Genomic DNA, 21,866 nt, shown 5'->3' on the forward strand with positions numbered 1-21,866 from the left:
GGAGGAATAGGATGTGGCTAGGGTGTTACATTTTGCCTTGTTTTTATTTTGGGGCCTCACCTGGAGGTGGTCATAAGCTGGCAGTGGTCAGAGACTGTATACAGTGTGTGTATTTGATCAGGGTTGGCCTCCTGCGAGCAAGCTTCTTTACTCCTGTGCTCTCTCTGCCATGGGAATTACATTTTTAAGGGCATCCAAAGGCCTCACGCCGGCACAATGGTGAGGGAGTGTGCCAAGTGATTTTCTGGGGAAAGAGTTATCAAGTAGAGAAAAGGGCAAGTACAAAACCCTCAGGCAAAAACGAGCCTTTCTGTCTGAGGAACAAAAACAACAGCAGAGAAGCACTGTGTGCCTGGAACATCTTGAGCCCAGGAGAAGGGGTAATTGGAGATGAGACCAGGCAGGTAATCAGGTCCAGATTGTGCCCGGCCTTTTCAGCATTTTAAGGACTTTGGCTTTTGAATGAAAGATAGGAAGGTTACTGGAGGTTCCCTCGCAAGACCTCAACTGAACCAGAGTAGTGATGCCAAGAAGTACTTGATCCTGACTTACTTTTTGGTGAAAATTACCACTTCACAATAATTTGGGTATTTCAGTGGCTTCTGTTGAATAGTTATAAATAGTAGTTTAAATATTAATGTTGTTGGTTATTAGTAAAAAATTTTTTGAAATAAAAATCCTTAGGTATTTTATTTAAATTCTGAGAAAGGAGCTGGGATGTAACTTAGTGATAAAGCGTTATGTATGAGAGCCTGGATTCGGTCCCCAGCATCAAAAACCAAACAAGCAGGAAACAGAGAGAAGGGAAGTATAAAAGGGAAATCTGTCTATTCTCTATTCCTGGATTGCCTTTGCTATTAGTTGTTATAAAAGAATCAAGATACATTTTGTTTTAAATATTGGGAGATACATAATTTATTGTCTGCTCTTTGTCATATCTCTACACACAGACTTTCCTTTTTTAAAAATTATGTAAAATTATATGTTTTTATTATGAAATAAAATGCCTAGGAAATACACAAAACATAACTGTTATGATTATCTATAAAAAGCAAGTACTTATGTAACCACCAATTAGACCTAAAATATATCTTTGCCAAAAGAAGCTTGCTTTGTGTGTCCCTTCTAATCAACCCATTGTTGCTCACAGGTATTATTATTGTGACATTTGCGATAATGATTTTTTTCATTTTACCACCCAGGAGCTGTTGCAAGCTAATATAGTTACTTTGTCAGCTTTTAAACTATACAAATGGAATAATACCATATGTGCTCTTTAGTGTCTTTGTTTAGAACCTAAGTATACCTTTGTAATTTTCCTCCACCACGTTATGTGGAATTAAAGTTCAGTTGCATGTGGCATCTTGTTTTATGAGTGTACCACAATTTTAGTAGCCATTTTATTGATCTTGGCTGTTGCAAACAATACTTCTAGCAACATCTTTGTTTATGTGTGCTGGTGGACATGCACAAGAGTTTCTCTGGGCTGTATTTGGGAGTGGAACTTCTGGAGCTTTAGTTTTTTTATGTAATAATGAACTATTTTTCCAGAATGGTTATAATAATTTGCCCCCTATTAGTAGTTGAGTGTCTCTGTTCCTCTCTGTATTTATTTATTTATTTTAAATGTAGGAATACTGTGGTTTATTCAGCCATTGACTAAGCTAATTGAATTGGTCATGAACTCCACATTACTTTAAAAAAATTTTTTTTTAAACTGGATATTTGTGAGATAGACCATTACAGAGCAGTTCATAATTGGGTTTCAGTCATACAATGATTCAGCACGCACCTCTCCACTAGTATACATTTCCCACCACCAATGTTCCCTGTTTCTCCACCACCATCCCCCAAGCCTCCCACCCCCACCCCCACCTTCATCCTCTCTCAATGGAAGGCACTTTCCTTCTTGCTCTCTCTCCTTTTCCTTTTGTGCATTATGGTTTGCAATACAGGTGCTCAGAGACCATGGTGTTTGTTCAGGGCATTCGGTATTTTTATCAGGATGGTAAGGCTGGAGTAGCTTTTCAGTTGGGTGGCAGCTTTGGGGTGTGGATATGATTGCCGCGGCTTCCAGAAGTACAGGAGGTAGAGGAGGTAGCCCATCCCAACTTTGAGAAAGCCTAGAGATTTCAGTCACAAACCCCGCATGGCAGAATTTTCAACAGATTATATCTTGGTGAGAGGTCTGACCTGAGACGGTGGGGTCAGGTCGGGGGTATGGCAGGGATTGGATTGTGGAAGCAAGTGGCTGCCTGGGGCTGTGCCCAGGGCACAAGCCAATCCACTCCCCTCCGATTTATCCCAGTCTGTTCAGCCACGCGTTCATTAACTGTGGCTTTTGATCTCTTTTGAGATTTATTTAGGGGTCTCTGAAGCAAGGCCAGTAGTAGAGCACGTGGTGGCTGGAGTTGGTTCGTGGGGCTGACTGCCAGTGCTTCCATGTGTACTGGGAAGTGGGGGGAGGTAGCCCACCCCAACTCTGAGAAAGCCTGGAGATTTCAGTCATAAAACCCTGATACCAGAATTTTCAACAGATTATATCTTAGTGAGGTTCATCCTGAGATGGTGCGGTCAGGCCAGAGATATGGTGGTGATTTTGGATTGTGCAAGCAAGTGGCTGCCAGGGGCTCTATTGGGGCGGGCGCAGGCCAACCGGCCCCCCTCCTATTTACCGCAGTCTGTGTAGTCATGCACAGTTCAAGATTAACTGTGACTTTTAATCTCTTTTGAGATTTATTTATGGGTCTCTGAAATAATGCCAATATGAGCTTGTATAGCTGAGCTAGAGGTGGTTTGTGGGTCCGTCTACCACTTACCTAACTTGGCCATTTAATTTCTTGGTAAACTTGGTCCCAAGTTGTTGGGGTCCAGCCAAAGGCACAGCGGCAGTTTTGGGGTATCAGGAAGCCTGAAGGCACAATCAGGCTGCTGATGCACTCGCCCCGCCCTCTCTGTATTTAAACCTTGCCAATTTATTGGCCTCAAAATGTTTGTTCTTAGGCTAGAGTGATAGTATGTGATTAGGGTGCTTCCCTTGCACGCAACCAACTCAGATTGAATCCCCGTCACCCCCATATGAGCTCCACCAGGAGTGATCCCTGTGCACAGAGCCAGGCTTTTGTAAACCCTGAGCAGCACCAGATATGGCCCTTAATAAAAAAGCTTGTTCTAGCAAATTAACCGAGAAACCAAAACCTTAAACTTAAAAAAGAGAATAAAGACATACTAGTATTAGTTTCTGCTTTAAGAAATAGGGCCTGCGGGGCTGGAGCAATAGCACAGTGGGTAGGGCATTTGCAGCTGACCCAGGTTCGATTCCCAGCATCCCATATGGTCCCTCGAGCACTGCCAGGAGTAATTCCTGAGTGCATGAGCCAGGAGTAACCCCTGTACAATGCCGGATGTGACCAAAAGCAAAATTAAAAAAAAAGAGAGAGAAATAGGGCCTGGGATGTAGCTCTTTAGTAGAGTAACTTGCCTTGCAGGCTTGAGGCCCTGAATTCAGTCCTTGGCACCATGCATACACAAAAGCCCAAATCAGCAGCAACAGTAAAAGAATTCCAGTTACTGGCTGGGAATGTGGCTCAGTGGTGTAGAGCAGTAGTCTTCAAGCACAGGTCCACAGACCGAAACTTGTGCTTGGGTGGAGAAAGGTTGAAAACCACTGATAACTGATTTGGTTCTAACTGCCAGTCTGTGAACCAATATACAGGCCAGATGCCAACCTGGAGGTGTAAGAGGTTGCGGAGCGCTGGTATAGCATCTGTATGTATGAATCTCTGGGTCAGTCCCAATTGTCATTAACAATATAAATTTGCATAGAATTTTCATTTGTTACAAGTTGGTTGGTATCTTCTGCTATGAGTAATTAGTAGTCCTTTTTTGTTGTTTGTTTTTGTTTTGGGGCCACACCCGATGGTGGTCAGGACTTACTCCTGGCTCTGTGCTCAGGAATCATTCCTGCTAGGCTCTGGGTACCCGGGATGGAACCCAGGTCAACTGCATGCAAGGCATGTGCCCTATGCACTACACTATCTCTCTGACCTAATTATAAAGTGTTAAAGACATTTACCTGTTTACCTCAGAAAGACTCTGTCAGTTTCATCTTCTTTTTTCTTTTATTAAAAAAATCATTGTGTATCAAACAATGCATTGCACAGTTGATACTCAGTAAATATTTGTTAAATGAATGTGACCTTATTTTGCTCACTCTCTTTATTTGTCTTGGGGCCACACCCAGCAGAGCTCTGTGCTGAGGAAGCATTCCTAATACTGCTAAGGGGACCATAACTGGTACCAGGGATGGAACCTTGTTCAGTTGCATGCAAGGCTAGCACATTCTCTCCAGTCCTGTATTATTGCTTCTCTTAAATCAGATGGAGAAGGAAAGTCAGGGTTTTTTTGTTTTGTTTTTGTTTTGTTTTGTCACACCCAGCAATGCACAGAGGTTACTCCTGGCTCTGCACTCAGGAATTACTCCTGGCGGTGCTCAGGGGACCATATAGGATGCAGGGAATCGAACCCGGGTCTACCGCGTGCAAGGCAAACGCCCTTCCCACTGTGCTCCAGCCCCAGGAGAAGGTAGTTTTAAAGAGACTTGCTTCATTTATTTTTTCTTTTCATTTTTTCTTTGTTAGTTCCCCCCCCCACCGCCCCCAACGCTCAACAACAAAGCAAGCAAATTTATTAAAGTACATTCCAAAGAATGGGTCAGCTTTGCAAACTATAGCCCGAGTTAGTAGTTTAAAATAGTAGTTTAGTTGTGCTGCAGGCTCATTATATTGCTGATGATAACCAGAACTTGGTTTACTGAAATAAGAGAAGTTTATTTGTATCAGTGTATCATTTAAAAATAGTATCTACAGCTTTTTGGGAAGGCTTTTTCTTTCTTTCTTTTTTTTTTTTTTAAAGGAATCACCCATGAGGTATGCAGTGTTTCGTTTTTTCCATAAAAGGAAAGACAGCATTTTCTAGGGTAGGCTTCTGGGAGCGTGGTGATCACTCTTCAGCCTGTTTCTGTTTTGAATTACTGTGGAGAATAATGAGAGATTATTAGGGCAGTAGGGTAGTTGTTTAGTCAAGATACCTGACTCATTTTCAGTAGGATCACAATGTTAATAGTGATTTACTAAAACCGTAGGCTGTTGGCTTTGTTTAGATTTATCTTGCATTAGTGAAGTGACCCACAGAACGTCTTTTTCTCTTTTGGTGGAGAAACCACACCCAGCAGTATTCGGTGGCAGCTTCAGGCCGGGTGCTGGGGATCACCCCTGGTTGTGCCCAGGGAACCATGCAGTGCAGAGAGGAACCTGGGCCTCTTGTATGCAAAGCTTGGGACCCTGCCCATTGAACTCTCTGACTTCCATCACAGAAAATCTTTTAATAAAGGTATTTTATAATATCCTTCCGTGAAACATTATGAAATAAAATTTTGTATCCCTTGAATATTTTGTGAGGTAGCTGGTTAAAGCGATCACTTCCTTTGTAAACATTGTTTCTTAGATTTTTCCTTGATTTGGGGCCATACTCAGCGGGCGGTGCTCAGGGCTTATTCCTGGCTCTCTGCTCAGGGATCACCCCTGATAGACTGTGGAGGGGGGGACCATATGCAGTGCCAGGAATTGAACCTAGGCAGCCACAAGCAATGCAAGCTCCTTACTCACTGTACTATCTCTTTGGCCCCTCTGTTGCAAGTGTTGATAATCCACCTATTTCAGTTTTGCTGCACTCACCAGCTGGTTCATTAGAATAATCACTATAGATTTTTCTGACTTTCATTACTAAGTATGATCTTTTTGAGAGTTGACTAAAAAATAGAGCATTCAAAACTCGCGATAAAATATTGATAATTTTGGCTAGTGAATACTAGAAAATGTGTCTTATAAGGTTTTCCTTTTCAGAATAGTAAAGACTTTCGTGAAATTTAGAATCTAGTTAAGTCTGATTCACAATCTCTATTTCCAACAGAGATTTCCTGTTAGACAAGACAAATTAGAGTCTTCCTACTGACTTGGTGAGTTTTTACATAATTTCATTTAAAATGTATTTTAAAATCATGATAAAAAAATGGAGTGAAATACAAAGATATTTACCATGACTTTAAAAAATGCCTATCTTGAGTATAAGCTTCTATTTCATTTCAGTGCAAATGGTATATAAAATTGGAAGTCATATAAGGTAAGCATACAAGGGGTATTTTTTTTTTTGGTTTTTAATAACAAGCATTACAAAACATCATTAAAGAAGATTTTCATAAGTGGTTTCAAAATGAGTTTCATTCTTTCCTGGACTAAATCAGAACTGTTTATTCAGATCGTTTCCTTTGGTGACAACTGTGTGTGGGATATGACTTTATATTAATGGTAGAAGCTGTGAAATGTTTAGATTTACTTTTTGGGAGGTAGGGGGACCCTTCCTAAGCAATGTTGGGGGCCCGGGGACTACTGAGCTAACTGGTTCAATGATAGGGTCCAAGGATGTGGTGCTAGAGACCACCAGGGCCACTCAGAGGTACTTGGGGCCTCCAGGGCCACAGCTGGTAATGCTCGGAAAATCATTTTGTGTCAGATACAGGTGTGTACCCTAACCTCTGTTCTATCTCCCTTGCCCCTAGATTGACATTTTAAATCAAGAGCGATAATTAATATGTGCTGCAAAGATCTTAGAAAAAGGTTATTTTTCTCTCTGGGAAAGAGCTCTAAGCAAATTAGAATTACATTTCATAAAAGAAGATAAAACAATCCGTGGACTTCATTTTACTCTATAAAGGAAGTCTGATTCTGAGCAGATTGCCTTTGTTTATATACCTTAGAGTTTCTCTCTCTGTGGGTAATTAAAAACTTTACTGCCATTCTGGCTAGCATCTTAGGGTTTTTCCTTGGTTTGTCTGGGTCCTTGCATTTGTTTTTAGACTTATTAAGACAAAATAGGAATTGCTGTGCTTTAATCTTGTAAATTCTAACAAGTCATTGGGAGTGAAGAAATTCTGTTAAAACGTATTCAGACTTCTTCCCTTTCTTCTCTGATTGTGGTTGTACTTTTTCTCATTTATGGATTTTTGGAATGGACCCTTAAAAATGTGAATGTCTTCTCAGTTTCTTGTTCAGTTTTATTAGACCCTTAACAGAGAAATTGGCATATTTTTAATAAATTCAAAGGAGAAAATTTCTCTTCTGTAGGTGGTAATCCCTGCCCATATATAGAGTTATCAAATTTCTTCATTTTAAGACCATAATCAAAGGAGATAAGGCCAAAGAGAGAGTATAGGGGCAAGGCACTTGCCTTGTGCACGGCTGACCCCAGTTTGATCTCTGACCCCTGGCACCATATACGGTCCCCCAAGCACTGCCAGGAGTGATGCTTGAGCATTGCTGAGTGTTCCCCCCCCCCAAAAAGGAAAAAAAAAGAATCAAGTATACATATTTTGGCAAGGGGGCACACCTGTTGATAGCCAGGGGATACTCATGACTCTGCATTCAAGAATTACTCCTGGCAGTGCTCAAGAGACCTTATGGGGTTCGGGGATTGCACATGCAAGGGATTGAACATGGGATTGAATGTGGGGTTGAACCATGTGCAATGCCAATGCCCTACCCACTGCACTATCTCTCCAGTCCCAGTATTTTACCCTATAAGGGGAGGCCCAGGTGTCTCGTAAAGAAAAATATTTTCTTTGTAGGTCCGAGCACATGTTTTGCATACTTAGAAGACCCAGGTCTTCCATCCCTGGCACCTTATAGTCCCCCAGGCACTGTTAAAAGCAGCCCCCAAGCACTAGACAGAGAGTGACTCCTAAAACCACTGAGTATTGCCTAAGCCCCTTCAATCCCCACAAAAAAGAAAGAAAAATAGTATCTCTAAAGAATACTGAAAGATACTAGTCGTTGCTATTACGTCTGCTAGATAGTAGCAGTTGATGATCAATATTAGTGTTAATGTTTATGAAAGCCCTTGTGGTTTACCAAATTCTCTGTAACAGGTGGCCTTTCAGTTACTAAAATTACTGAATTGGTTTCAAATTATTCACCCTAAAAGCTGTTTAGTCTTTACTTGATGTGTGTTCTTGAACCCTTCTTGTAGTCAAATTGTGATAGAAAGATGTGTTTTTTAAGTGGCTTAAGAGACCAAATGAGACAAACGACTGAGGAGAAACATATTGAATTTGGTTTCTGTAAATGCCAAAGGACTCTGTGGTTACATAACCTTCACTTATTTATTTTATGAAATGGCTTCTGATTTTGAATTCCTTACAGATTGAACACACTTAAATTATATTAAGGTTGAGTCTTTTATATGTTTAATATTTGGATTTTATAAGGTTCTAAATAGTTATAGTTAAGGAAAGGGGAGGAAATCAAGTCTTTCAAATTAGCTTTGGAAATATTACTAATAAATAGAATCTTCTTAGCCACAAGGGTTTCCCTCTCTTCTTTTTTTTCTCCTTTTAAATTGTACTCAAGCGTCTACTTTAGAATAAAAATTTTCAACCTAGAGAAGTCTTGCCGAACATGTGGATGTGTTAAAAAATCTGCAGCTTTCCTAAATTTGCACTTTGTAACTCTAGAGAGTTTTGCACAAGCCATTCAGGGAATAAACATATTATTATAATTTCTGAGAAGAGAAGTTACTGATTGTTGGGTTCTGCCTAACTTCACTTCTAAAGGTGCTTTCCTTTGGAGCTGAGATATGCATTGAAGTGAAGTAGTTCCTTTATAATCAGATTTGTTTGCTGATCTGAATTCATGTCATTCTTAGGCATCTCCCAAATTGATGGATTTTGAAAATGATGTGTGGAGAAGTTTAATCTGATGAATTGTATCGGCCTTTAAAAATAAGAAACAAGGGTTGGAAGAGAGTTTTTCCTGACAGGGGCTCTGTCATCAACACCACCCGCCCATCACCTGACAACATTAGCCCCTGCTGGTGGCAGCCGTGGCTTAATCTGCTGGATCCTCCAGCCAGTAGAGCAGGGAATTATTTTCCTTAGATGTTGCATAGATGTACCTAAATTAAAAAAGCAAAACAAAGGCTCAAGAAGTCTTTTGGAAGACTGAGGAAGTTTGTAGGCCTGGAAGCCTGTTGGTGTCATCTGCCCTCTGGGATGGGATTTTGCACTGAGCACATTCTCCCTGGACCTGTTTGGGGGCCAGGGATCGTCAGTATGTTTATTGGTGCCTATGGGAATAGCTCTTACATTTGGAGAGTGTTTTTTTGTTTGTTTGGTTGGTTGGTTTTTGGGCCACACCCAGTGATGCTCTGGGGCTACTCCTGATTTGGTATTTAGGACCTAATCTGCAGCCTTGACATGCAAAGCATGTGTTCCAGCCCTCTGAACTCTCTCCCAGCACCATTAAGGGTCCTTTGTAAGGAAAGGGAATGATTTCCTAGCCCTTACTACCAATCAGAAGTACATTTTTTCCTCTCTTTGATTTATTTTTTCCATGAATAGAAAAGTGGCACCTAACATGGGAGATAGTTCATACTTTAACCTTTGAGCTGGCTGTAATGTCTCCTTGGGGACCAAGGACTCCTGTGGTTCTTCTAACCAACAAAGGCAGTAAAGCTGTAAGCTGTCTGTGCACCCTTGAGGCTGGGAGTAGGTGGGACCATTCTGTCAGTTATCCCCCTGCTGTTAGTGACTTGAGGTTATTTTGTGTCCTGCCCTCTTCCTCATCTTCAGTTTGACTTTGCCCAAATGATCCTTACTAGCCTGGCTTGGCTTTTTGGCCTTCTAAGCAGTGCTCAGCGAGGCCCTTGGCCTACTCCCAGTGTGACTTAGCCAGCAGGCCAGTACTGGAGCCCAAGGATGTGGGTGCTCAGCCCCCGAGATGCTGTGGAATACCAGGGCCACACCAGTGGTGCACAGGGGCCAGCAGGCCACACATTCAGTGTTTGGGGAGGCCTTGTGGTGTAAGGATTGAACTGGAGTCCAGGCCTCTGACCCCCTGTTGATATCTCCCCAACTCCTGGCCAGATTTTTCTGTACAACTCTGTCGTTACACTTCGGTTGAAGAGACATGGAAAAACTGCTAAAGCATAAACTACTGACATGCACGCATACCTATACTTATTCATGAATTTCTTTATATACAACAGATGCACAAACAATTCAAATCTTAATAAATAAATATTTGGGGGCCGGAGCGATAGCACAGCGGGTAGGGCGTTTGCCTTGCACTCGGCCGACCCGGGTTCGATCCCCGGCATCCCATATGGTCCCCCAAGCACTGCCAGGAGTAATTCCTGAGTGCAAAGCCAGGAGTAACCCCTGAGCAGCGCTGGGTGTGACCCAAAAAGCAAAAAAATAAATAAATAAATAAATAAATAAATAAATAAATAAATAAATATTTGGCTATGGCAGAAAGTTTGTTCTACATCTTAGCTTATTATGATCGGGGCAGGTGTTGGGCCATAGCTGGCAGTACTCAGAGTTACTCCTGCTTGTGTATTCAGGAGTTAACTTCTGGCAGTCCTCTCAGGACCATATGTCGTGCTCAGTGTGACCCAAAAACAAGAACAAGTCAAACACAGGCAGAAGGAGCTTTCCCTACCCAGAAAGGCCTGGTGATGGAGAAGGGTGAGTGTAGGGTGAGGCCTTGCACGACAGAAAGTGGGTATTTGGGAACCCCTGGAAGCCACTAAAGAATTCCTATCTTGTCTCTCCTTGGGGTCTGCTTTATAAACCAACTCATCACTGTCACTGTCATCCCGTTGCTCATCGATTTGTTTGAGCGGGCACCAGTAACGTCACTCATTGAGAGACTTATTGTTACTGTTTTCGGCATATCCAATACGCATGGGTAGCTTGCCAGGCTCTGCCGTGCGGGCTCCATACTCTCGGTAGCTTGCCAGGCTCTCTGAGAGGGGCAGAGGAGTCGAACATGGGTCGGTCGAGTGAAAGTCAAAAGCCCAACCGCTGTGCTATTGCTCCAGCCCAACCAACTCATAATTCCAGAAAATTAAGCACAAAGGCTAATTTCAATTATTTTTTTTTAATTTGAAGAGGTGATATTCACATTGGTCCAGAATTCAAGAAGCACAAAAGAATTCAGTTGAAATTCTTCTTCCCACTTAAGTACCTAGTTTACTTCCTTGGATTTTATACATATAACAAAATTTTTTCCTCTTTAAATAGAAAAGTTTCCCCATTATTTCAAGAAGTAGAATTACTGAATAGAAGGGTATGTGTTTCTTACTAGTTTGAATATACATTTCTTTGTATGTAATTTATAACAATTCATACTATAATTAGAAATATTCTCCGTATTCTGGAAATGTGTCATTAGACATTTTGATTTCTGCCAATTCAGTGGGTGAACCAAAGTGTGGTTTAATACATTTATTATGAATGAAAGTTGAACGTGTTTTTATATAAATTTGAGAGTCATTGATGTTTCCATTTCTATAAAAATTGTGGGTTTTTTTTACTTTTATTAAGCTTTTGACTTTTTCTTCTTTATATTTAAATTCATAATACTGTATCCCTCTGCAATAGACTAAAAAAAAAGTGTAAATACAGTTTATATATATATCAGCTATATCAATTTAAAAAAAGTTATCTTTAGATCTTTAGATAACTTGTAAGTCTTTCAAAATTTGAAGCTGGTAAGACAAACATACCCCATCTTTTGCCTATTGAGTTTTTCCTGGTAACTCCTTCTCCTTTCTTCCTTCCTTCCTGCCTTCCTTCTTTCTTCCTTCCTTCTCTCTCTCTCCCCCCCTTCCTCATCCTTCCTTCCCTCCCTTCCTTCCTTTCTTGTTTTAACTATCCTCACTTGCATTTTAATAAGCGTTTCTAGGGTTCTGGATATATTCAAAGAGCTGGAGTTTATGCTTTGCATGTGAGAGCCCTGGGTTCGATTCCTAGCATCATGTTGTCCCACCAAGCACTAGACCAAGTGATCCCTGAGCATTTCAAGTGTGACCCTAAGACCTAATAAAAACATTGCAGTTAGCATTTTGTTAGATTAGATTGAACTGCAAAATTTCACCATAACAAATATTCAAAAGTCATTCAAACCAAGCGCTAGAAGAAGTCAGTGTGACCTATATTAATCTGTCCTTAGGGCAATAAAGAAGTTAATACCTCCCGAGCTGAATGTGATTAAGGACACTGCAACAGAAGAAACAGGGCATATTATTTCCTCAAAATTAATTACATATAAGTAATTTCTATAATTCTGATGGTTTTTCTTTTTGGTAGGGTTGCTTTTTTTGGGAGGGGGGTGGGGGTCACTTGTTTTTTTGTTCCAGAATCTTCTGTTCTGGAAAATACAAGTACCTCTTGTATTTGAACAAATACTTTCCAGGAAGCTGTATTCCCAACTATCTAATCTGTGCATATTTGTGTGTTAAATTAAACCACATGAAATGATTAGTATTAGACAGGTTTTAACCTACAGAGCAACATTTCATGGTTCATTCTGTTATCTCTACAGTCTTATTCCTATAATTTAAGAGTGATGGTTTTCAAGTTGATAAACATCACATACATTTTGTCTGTGTTGATTTATTATTTTTTAATTCATTGGATAACTGAATTAGGGAATCAGAGAACGACAAAAAATAAAATAAAATAATAATAATAATAATCACAGCCTAACCTGTCTTTAACATTTCAAGTTCTAGCCTACATCTACATATACCTCAGGCTGAACTATTGGACATTTCCCCCTGTTGAACAGGGAATTAACCTTCTCTTCTGAAAAAATTCCTGGTTATGTTCAAGTGTTCAAATTACTGATTTGTGTTTCAAAATAAAAGATAATAATCATCTCTCTCCCCTTATAAAATGAAGCTACTTTATTAAAAATTGTTCTGTATTTTCTGTGCTTTATTTATTTGTTTTTGGGCCATACCTGGCAATCTCAGGGTTACTCCTGGCTTTGCACTCAGGAACTATTTTTGGCAGTGTTTGGGGGGCCATTTGGAATGCTAGGGATCAAATCTGGGTCTGCCACATGCAAGGCAAATGCATTACCCACTGACCTCTGGAATAAAGATATTCTTGAGAATACTAGATGAAAAGAGCATTTCCCACCCCCCCCCTTTTTTTTTTAAACCAGCGTTGATACATGGGCAGTGCTAGGCAGAGATTTTGGCATGTGTATTTCTTTCAGAAGAATAAATATAAACTTGATGATTCCCACTTCATTGGCAAATCTAATATACCTCAGTACTCTAATATACTCAGTATACTCTAAGATACCCCAAAGGTTCTCTTAGAGATATATATGGAAGAAACAAGCAGAAAACTTAATGAACTTGAATACAACTGAGTGTTGCGGTCATCTAAGCTTTTTGCTGACTAACCTTGTTTTAGGTAGGTAAGATGAGGTAAATGGTAAGGAGATGCTAAGAAGAATAGTTAGTTGTAAGTTCTTTTTGTGCAGCTTAGATTTTATTGGATGTGGGCCAGTGATGTGGCTCCATGGACTCAGTCAGGGCTCCACACACACAAGTAAAGCCTGCTGGAGACAAAACACATGTAGCTAAGTATAAACGAATATAGTTTCAGTTAAAAACACTACCCGTACATCGTGACTGCAGTAATACAGTCTCTTTTTCACTTCTGTCTTACTCTCCAAAGTTGAACTTTCTAGTTAGAAATCATATTATGTTGATTCATTTTAATCTTTGATCAGAAATAACTACACACAGTCTCATCTTCCAGGAAGCTTCACTAGATTCATTGGAATTTCAGCAGCATTACAGTTGACATATTATGAAGTTTATGTCTTGCTATGACTCAGAGGAAATGTCACTTCATGGGTCAGAATGTAATAGTGTGAAAAGAAAAATAAATGGTGGCACATAACAAAGATGTTCAGCCGCAGAGTTGCCAGGGAGGTTGGCTACGCTTAGAAACTCGGCCGTTCTTGTCTGAACTTGTTTCAAGCCAGAAACAATATATTTTGGTACTAGTTGTCTCCTTCAAAGGTTCTCAAACTGTGACCCTCAAAGACCTTTTCTAAGATTTTTTCCTTTTTTTTAACTGAGCATCTGCAGCAGCTGGCATGAAGGACAGGAGAGCTCATGTAACACCAGGCTACTTTGCTGATGAACACTGTGCCCGTGGTGCCTGCGATGAGCGAAATTAATTAGACTGGTGCTGTCCTAGTCAATTTTCCTCCCAGCAGGTTGTGTGGTCAGAGCTCCTCAGTGTCTAAGCCAGATTCTCCAGTTGTTCTAGCTGCTATGTGGAATACTTTTTAAAAATTGGCAGGAAGATAGTACTATATTTTTAAGGGACTTGGCTACAGAGTAAGTGAGAAGCAAAAAGGAAAAAACACCCACATCAAAGTTCAATAATTCTTTCTGATTATAATAAAAACATGCCTTATTATTATGAACAATTAAGCAATTGTTCCCTAACAATTAAGTCGTTAAAATTAATTATTTTTGACTTTGACTTAGAGAATTCTTAAATTACTATTTGTCGTATTTGAATTGGGGGTGGGGGTAGGGGTGGGAATCCCAAGTGGTGCTTGGGGGCCTGGGGGACCTTGATGGTAGTTCTCAGCCGGCTGGGCCAGCAGTTCAGCGTGATAGCTCAAGGAAGGGATAGTGCTCAGGCCCTGCAGTACCCAGCAGTGCCGGGGGTCTCCGGGGCTACCTCTGGAGATTGGGGAACCACGTGGTACCAGTCACATGCAAAATGTGCACTTTTTTAGGGGGACGGGAGTTTGGATCGCACCCAGAGGTGCTCAGCGGCTATTCTTGAGCCTTTGCTCAGGAGTGATCCCTGACAATGCTCACAGGACCATATGTGGTACCAAGCATCAAAATAGATTTGACTGCAGAGAAAGCAAGTAAGAGCCTTATTACCTGTACTATCTTGCTGGCCCCTGATTTCCCACCCCACCCCCCCCCCCAGACTCAGGGTTTGAACCTGTATCTTAAAACATGGAAGGCAAGTGCTTTGCCACTGAGCAACCCCCGGGCTCTCTGAAATGCTTTGGTTTCGAGGGCCACACCCAGCAAGAATTACTCCTGGCAGTGTTTGGGGAACCATATGGAGAACTGAGAATCAAAGGGTCACTGTGTGTAAAGGAAGTGTCTTACCCACTGATCTATCTCTCCAGCCCTGAAATATTTTTTAACTTCAAAATAAACTCAAATTAGTATTTTAGGATCATTCAGTGTAGAGCTGAGCCTGCACACCACACCTTCAGAGCCAGATTTTATGCTCTTAATGTGTAAAATTCACATCTTTATTGTCAGCCCTCTCCAAAGATAGTTTTAGTAGAAATTCTGAAATTTCATTCTGGTCTCTGCTGGCAGTAATGGTAACTAGAACTTGTAAAACCTTTACTCATTACTAGACAACCAACCTTATGAGACTCTTTTCCTTCAAATGCACATCTGCCGTGATCACAGGTGATTGAGAGTAGGATTTGGACTCTTGGTATTGCCATGAAATTAGAGTTGCATGAGTTAGTAAGGCCTCTAATGAAATAGGGGTGCCCAGCTGTCACTGCAATCAATGCTTAGGTTGCTGGCTAAAATGAAAAAGTTCATTGTGTGTATAAGACTTAATGGTTCCATGGTTTTACATGTGAATACCTATGGGATAGTATTCAAAACTAATATAGACTCTTAGAGTATCAGTGGTGTTGGTGCAACTATAATTTGACTCTCATTTGTACAAGGGTTAATTTCCTCTATACCTATCATTTAAGTGGTCAATGGTTGAATGTAAATTGTGTGATTTTTAAAAAAATTGTCTGTGCCCTGGGGCGGAAGAGATAGTACAGTAAGCAGGGCGCTTGCCTTGCATGCAGTCAACCCGTGTTCAATTCTGACATCGCACATTGTCCCTCAACACTGCCAGGAATGATTCCTGAGTGCAGGACAGAAATAAGCCCCGAGCACCACCAGGTGTGACCTAAGACAAAACAAAACAAGTAAGATCTAACAGAATAAACATCTGATCCCATGTAAAATTTAATATAAAGAATGCAAATTTTAGGAGAAGGTCACAAATTTATACCCGAGCTGCTTAGTAGCTAAAAAGGTAACATACCATCAGTGACAAAATTCACATTGCCCAAGGCTGAAAACAAATCAGGAAAGAAATCTCTCCTTCAAATATTATAAGCCAGTGAAACATATCTTTATTCCTGCAACTACTGTAATATATTAAAAATAATAATAGTTAAACAATGCCTCAGATCATTATTTATTTTTTTTTTTATTGTGCAGAGCTGGGGAGGGGGGTGTCAAACCCAAGTCTCATGCATGTTCATGATTATTTTTTGTTTTTGTTTTGGGGTTATACCAGTGGCATTTGGGACTACTACTAGCTCAGTGCTTGAGGTCACCTGCTAGCTCTGCTCATGGTTCACTCCTAGTACTGGAGGGCCATAGGGTACTGAGGGTTGAACCCAAAGCTCCAGGATGCAAAGTACACACTTGGGGCCATCTCCCTAGCCCGAACAATATTTTTGTTGGTTAGTTGGCCCTTCCATGATTTTGTAGAAACAAAATTTGTAGATTAATTTATGTATTAATAATGTTCTCCCTTTATCAGGCTATCAGGCATTACAAGCTCCCCCCCTCACCCCATTTACCTTTCAGCTTTTGTCTCTGAAACTTATCCAAATTCTATCACTATCACTATCATCCCATTGATCCTTGATTTGCTCGAACTGGCCCAGTAACGTCTCCATTCGTCCTAGCCCTGAGATTTTAGAAGCCTCTCTTTACTCGTCCTTCCCAACGGTGCCACATTAGAGGCTCTTTCAGGCTCAGGAGAATGAGACCCATCATTATTACTGTATTTGGCATATAAGACATCCAAATTCACTAATTTAAAAAAATATTTTGTGTTTAGAAAGGCCTTGGGAGTGGGAGAGATAGGACAGGAGGTGAGGTGCTTGCCCTGCATGCCGCCACTTCAGCTGTCACCCTGGTTTTGATCCCTGGTGGTCCTTTGATCCGTGGTCCTTTGACCACGACCAGGTGTGTCTCACCCAACTCCAAAGAACTTTGGAGGCGGATGGAGTTTTGAGTTGGACTGGATTTGCTAATGGGGGACTCTCATAATTTGTACAAGGGCTATTTGACCAGGACTTATGAGATCAAAGTGAGTTGATCTCATAAAAAGTTTGGGAAATATTTGTATAAAGGTAGAATTGAGGGTGGAGGGGGAATGTTCTCACTGGTGCCCAGGAGACCTGGCATCTCCTTCTGGTGATTTTCTCTGGTGGTTTAGTGCCAGGACCTAAGATGCGATTACCCAGAGCTGCTCAAGGTCCTCTAGGGCAACAGCCTGCAATGCTTAGGGTGACCAAATGGCTCAGGGGTCAAACCTGGATTAGCTACTTTCGAGGCATGTACCTTGACCTCTGTACTGTCTCTGTCCCTAAAGGTATAGGGTATAAATTTACCTCGAAAAAAGGGAGATTGAGGAATAATTGGAAGATAGAGAACAAATAGAATTTAGGAAATCTAGTATAAATTTGGAATGATCTTTAATTCTGGAAACATGAAACACATCTTATAAAGGATATTATTCAAGAAAGCCACTTGGGCCAGGGTAGATGGCTCAAAGGCCGGAGCACATGTTTTGCAAGTGGGAACCCTGGGTTTAATCCCTGGCACTGTATGGTCCTCCCATGGCCCCAACACTGCCAGGAGCTGAAGCAGTCCCCAAAAACTGTTGGATGTGACCCAAAACCCAAGCCAAGAATGAACAAAAAGCAGCTAGCAGTGTGTTGAGAATAGAAGATCTACTCAATAAAGAAAGCCAACCTTATCACAGAGATTGAAAATAAAAAATAATAGAAGACCTTTGGCAGAGTGCCCATCCAGTGGTGCTCAGGGGCTACTCCTGACTCAGTGCTCAGAGGACTTTGTAGTGCAGAGATTAATGAATTTGGGCCTCCTGCATTCAAAACTTGTGCTTAATCCCACTGAGCACTGAGTGCTCTCTCTCTCCCTCTCTCTGTGTGTCCTTAGAAGATTTTTTTTTTTTTTTGCTTTTTGGCCACATCCAAGTGGTACTCAGGGCTCACTGCTGGTTTTGGGATAACTTCTGGCAGAGCTCAGGGAACATCTGGGGTTCTGGGAATTAAACTCAAGTCGTTGGCACAAGGCAAGTACCCTAGCTGCTGTTAACTATAGTGCTGGCCCTCCTCAGAAGGCGACTTTAAGTTTGCAGTGATCTGTGAAGATGAGGAGTATCCAGATCATTTCCCTTCCGTTTGCCTTTTCGTAGATAAATACAGGTTATCTATGTCCTTTAAATAACTCATTTGGTATATGACATTATTGTGCAGAGGATTCAAATAGGAGACACAATTGTAAAGGAGACTGCTTTAGATTAGATTACTCTCTGAGGTCAAGTTTAAATTTAGGATCTGAATGCTAAGAGTTCCTTGAATGCCGAAGGTCGAGCACTCTAGGTAGGTTCACAGTCTCTGGAAAGTTAAATGGAAATAGTAGGCTAGTATCCTACCGATCTAATCAAATCCTCTCACTGCTTCTGTTAACTAGGGTGAAGAAAGAAGAGAAAAGATAAATCTTTGTCCTGACTTTGGAAATTTTGTTTAACCTTCAAACTGGCGATGTCAAGGGTTCCAAGTCCTCCCCCTCCGGCAGAAATGTCGAGTGGCCCCGTTGCTGAGAGCTGGTGCTATACACAGGTACGCTGCTGATGTCACTCTGCATCTTTACATCTTGGGGAGGGCTTGGGGGATGAAAGAAGATTTATTTCCTATGTTGGGTTTTCTGCTTTCTCTAGGAAGTAGCCGCCAGATATCGGATAGAAAAGGCAGTTACCACTTTCCAGATTTTAGTTTTTCATGGGGAGTCTAAGTGTCATAGGCTAGTAGCTTTCACTGGACATTGTAAGTGGGGAATCTTTGGAATTAGATCTGCCTTGGTGAAAGTGCGTTCTTCTGGAGGGCAACTTAAGGTTAGAAATTTGTCATGTTAATTATTGCCAGTCAGTCTCAAGAGACCCGTTTAGATTGGGCTAGGTATGGTTTTTTCACCTGCCTTTTCAATCCTGTTCGTGTTTTCTCACTTGTCATCCAGTATTTCTCAGAAACTGAGAAAAGTTATATTGGTCACTGAGATTTCTTAGGTATGGATGAGGGACTTAATGGAGAAAAAGCCGAGTCTTCCTGCTGGCCAAAGCTGCCGCCTTCTTTCGGGAATCCTGCAGAGGGCGGGGACGTGATGATTTGGTCTACAGCCTGTTGGCTAGGTTACCCACTTGCTCTCTAATTTCCTCCTCTCTTTTTTTTTTTCACCCCAACAGATCAAGGTAGTGAAATTCTCCTATATGTGGACCATCAATAACTTTAGCTTTTGCCGGGAGGAAATGGGTGAAGTTATTAAAAGTTCAACCTTTTCATCAGGAGCCAATGATAAACTGAAATGGTGAGGAAGAATATATGTAGTTATAGAAATCTTTGTAAAAGTCGTCATTTTCTGGGGCTGGAGCAATAGCACAGCGGGTAGGGCGTTTGCCTTGCATGCAGCTGACCCGGGTTCAATTCCCAGCATTGCATATGGTCTCCTGAGCACCACCAGGAGTAATTCCTGAGTGCAAAGCCAGGAGGTAACCCATGTGTATTGCCGGGTGTAACCCAAAAAAAGAAAAAAAAAAAGTTGTCTTGGCTTTATTCGAATATATATAAGATCCCTGAAAATACGCTTTGTTTCCCCCATTTCCTAAAACAGTGCCTGATAGTTAATAAGTTGATTGAATTCAACTAGTATTTCGGAATTCAACTAATATTTCAGGAAACTCAATTGCCTAGGTAATAATTAAAGCGAGTAAAGAGAGCCATTGTATCGGCTGGGAATGTGACTCAGTGGTAGAGCACATGCATTGCATTCGAGACATCTTGGGTTCTGTTCCTGACATGGAATAAAGAGAGTAGAAGTGGTGTTCAGGGGTGGTGTGATTGCTTCACTTGCGGTTGAATGTTCAATGGGACGTGCCTCACTACCAACCAACAAAAATCTTTGAACTTTCTCTGAAAAACTGTGTGGCCAAGAATGCGTGCACTATTTAGTTTAGATCTCTTGACGAGAAGAATATAATCTAGGAGTGTGGCTTAATCCTATCTACCTTGGGTTTCGAAGAAGAGCAGGGAGCTGTGGATCCAACTATCTGCTTATAGTGAAGTCAGAAACTCATGCCTGAACCCCCCAGCTCTGACCTCTAATTACCCACTGAAGACCTAAACAGCTCTCTAAAATTCATTTAGAAGTTTTTGGATGGCTTGGTATATATAGATACTTTTTTTGTTTGTTTGTTTTTGGGTCACACCAAGCAGTTCTCGTGCCTTACTTCTGACTTGACACTCAGGGATCACTCTTGGTAGGATCAGGGGACCTTATGGCGTACCCAGGTCCTGAGCAAGGCAAGTGCCCTACCCTTTGTACTATCGCTGCGGCCCTGGTTTTTGGTTGTATATTAAGTAGCGTCTTGTGAGATGCTTATTCTTGAATATTGTGCTTATTCTTAAATTGGATTGTTTTGGAGTTTTGGGGCACCACACCCCAGCTGTGCTCACAGCATACCCCTGGCTCTGCACTCAGGGATCACTTATGGCAAGGCTTCTTGAGTGACCATATGTGGTGCTAGGGATCGAACCCAGATCATTGTGTGGGAGGCAGGTAGGTGCCTTATCCGTTGTACTACCTTTTTGGTCTCTGGGTATTATGTTAAAATCCACATCTTAAGTATAGAAATGTATGTGGTTATGTGCACTCCCTAAAGAGGGACTAGGTTGAGCCACCTGTTACAAAATTGGCAGGACCTAAAGATACATATGGCCAATGTGGTAAAGTAGTTTCTGAACCACATGCAGTTTCACTAATGACATTTTCAACTTAACTCAGCTGAACCTATTACAGTCTTTCTGAATTTTGTCTCCGTTTACTGGTAACAGATTGGTATCTAATTCTATTTAGAAATCTAGTTTGGAACTCTATCCTGTGTAATGGGAACTTAATTTTTTCTGCGCTTCCTCGATGTTGCCTCCTTTATTTTAATCTTAAAAGATTATTGCCAGATTGGTAAAATACCTACAAAAGATGACATACTACTTGATTTATCAAGAATACATTTTCTAGGGCTGGAGAGGTCGCTTGGGGGGCTGGATCACATGCTCTGCATGCAAAAGGCCTGTGTTCAGTCCCCTGAACCCTACGGCTGCCGGTTCCCAGCACCAATGGGGGCCACCCTCGGGCAGCATGCAGATAGTAGCCAATGAGGGCCGCAAGGTATGGTCAAAGGCAGCCAGAAACCTTTTAGGGGCTGGGTCCTAGCTCAGAGGTAAAAGTGAATGCTTATGTACATGAGACATGGGCTCAATTCCTGGCACTGCCCCCCCCCCAAAAAAGCCATTTTCTGCCCCAAGATTATATTAAAAAGGAACTCTGGTGAGGGTATGGTGTTGGAACATTGTATGTCTGAAACACTACTGTTAATAGTATTGCAAATCATGGTGACTAAACAAAAATGGGAAGAAATCTCAAATAAATGAAAATAAAAGGGGTTAAGAACATTTTATTTATTTTGGGCTACACCCAGTGGTGTTTGTGTGGGGAGATTGCAAGCAAATTTCCCCAGTTCAGTATGCTCTGTCAAATAATGGGACTGTGCTCTGAGCTCATGATAGCTCCAAAGGATGTCACCACCTGTGTAGGAAGGAAGGGTGTCTTTAGGGACTCTTTCCTTTTTTTAGAAAAGGCCTACCTAGGGACTGGAGCAATAGCACAGCAGGTAGGGCGTTTGCCTTGCACACGGCCGACCCGGATTCAATTCCCAGCATCCCTTATGGTCCCCTGAGCACCGCCAGGAGTAATTCCTGAGTGCAGAGCCAGGAGTGACCCCTGTG

The 21,866-nt window shown here is 41.4% G+C and overlaps 1 protein-coding gene across 3 annotated transcripts in view; it reads left to right on the forward strand.

Moving 5' to 3' along the window:
- SPOP (speckle type BTB/POZ protein) overlaps positions 1 to 21,866 on the forward strand; it is an 82,546-nt gene that overhangs the window by 40,338 nt on the left and 20,342 nt on the right. For 2 of the 3 annotated variants that reach the window (XM_055131017.1, XM_055131016.1), the window contains 3 exons: positions 5,971 to 6,016; positions 18,502 to 18,650; positions 19,271 to 19,392. In XM_055131017.1, the coding sequence (XP_054986992.1) occupies positions 18,573 to 18,650; positions 19,271 to 19,392 (200 nt within the window). In that variant the 5' untranslated portion in view covers positions 5,971 to 6,016; positions 18,502 to 18,572. The remainder of the gene's footprint in view (positions 1 to 5,970; positions 6,017 to 18,501; positions 18,651 to 19,270; positions 19,393 to 21,866) is intronic. The other variant, XM_055131018.1, reaches the window with a different exon arrangement.

This window comes from Sorex araneus, chromosome 3 (assembly GCF_027595985.1).
Source record: "Sorex araneus isolate mSorAra2 chromosome 3, mSorAra2.pri, whole genome shotgun sequence".
NCBI lineage: Eukaryota > Metazoa > Chordata > Mammalia > Eulipotyphla > Soricidae > Sorex > Sorex araneus.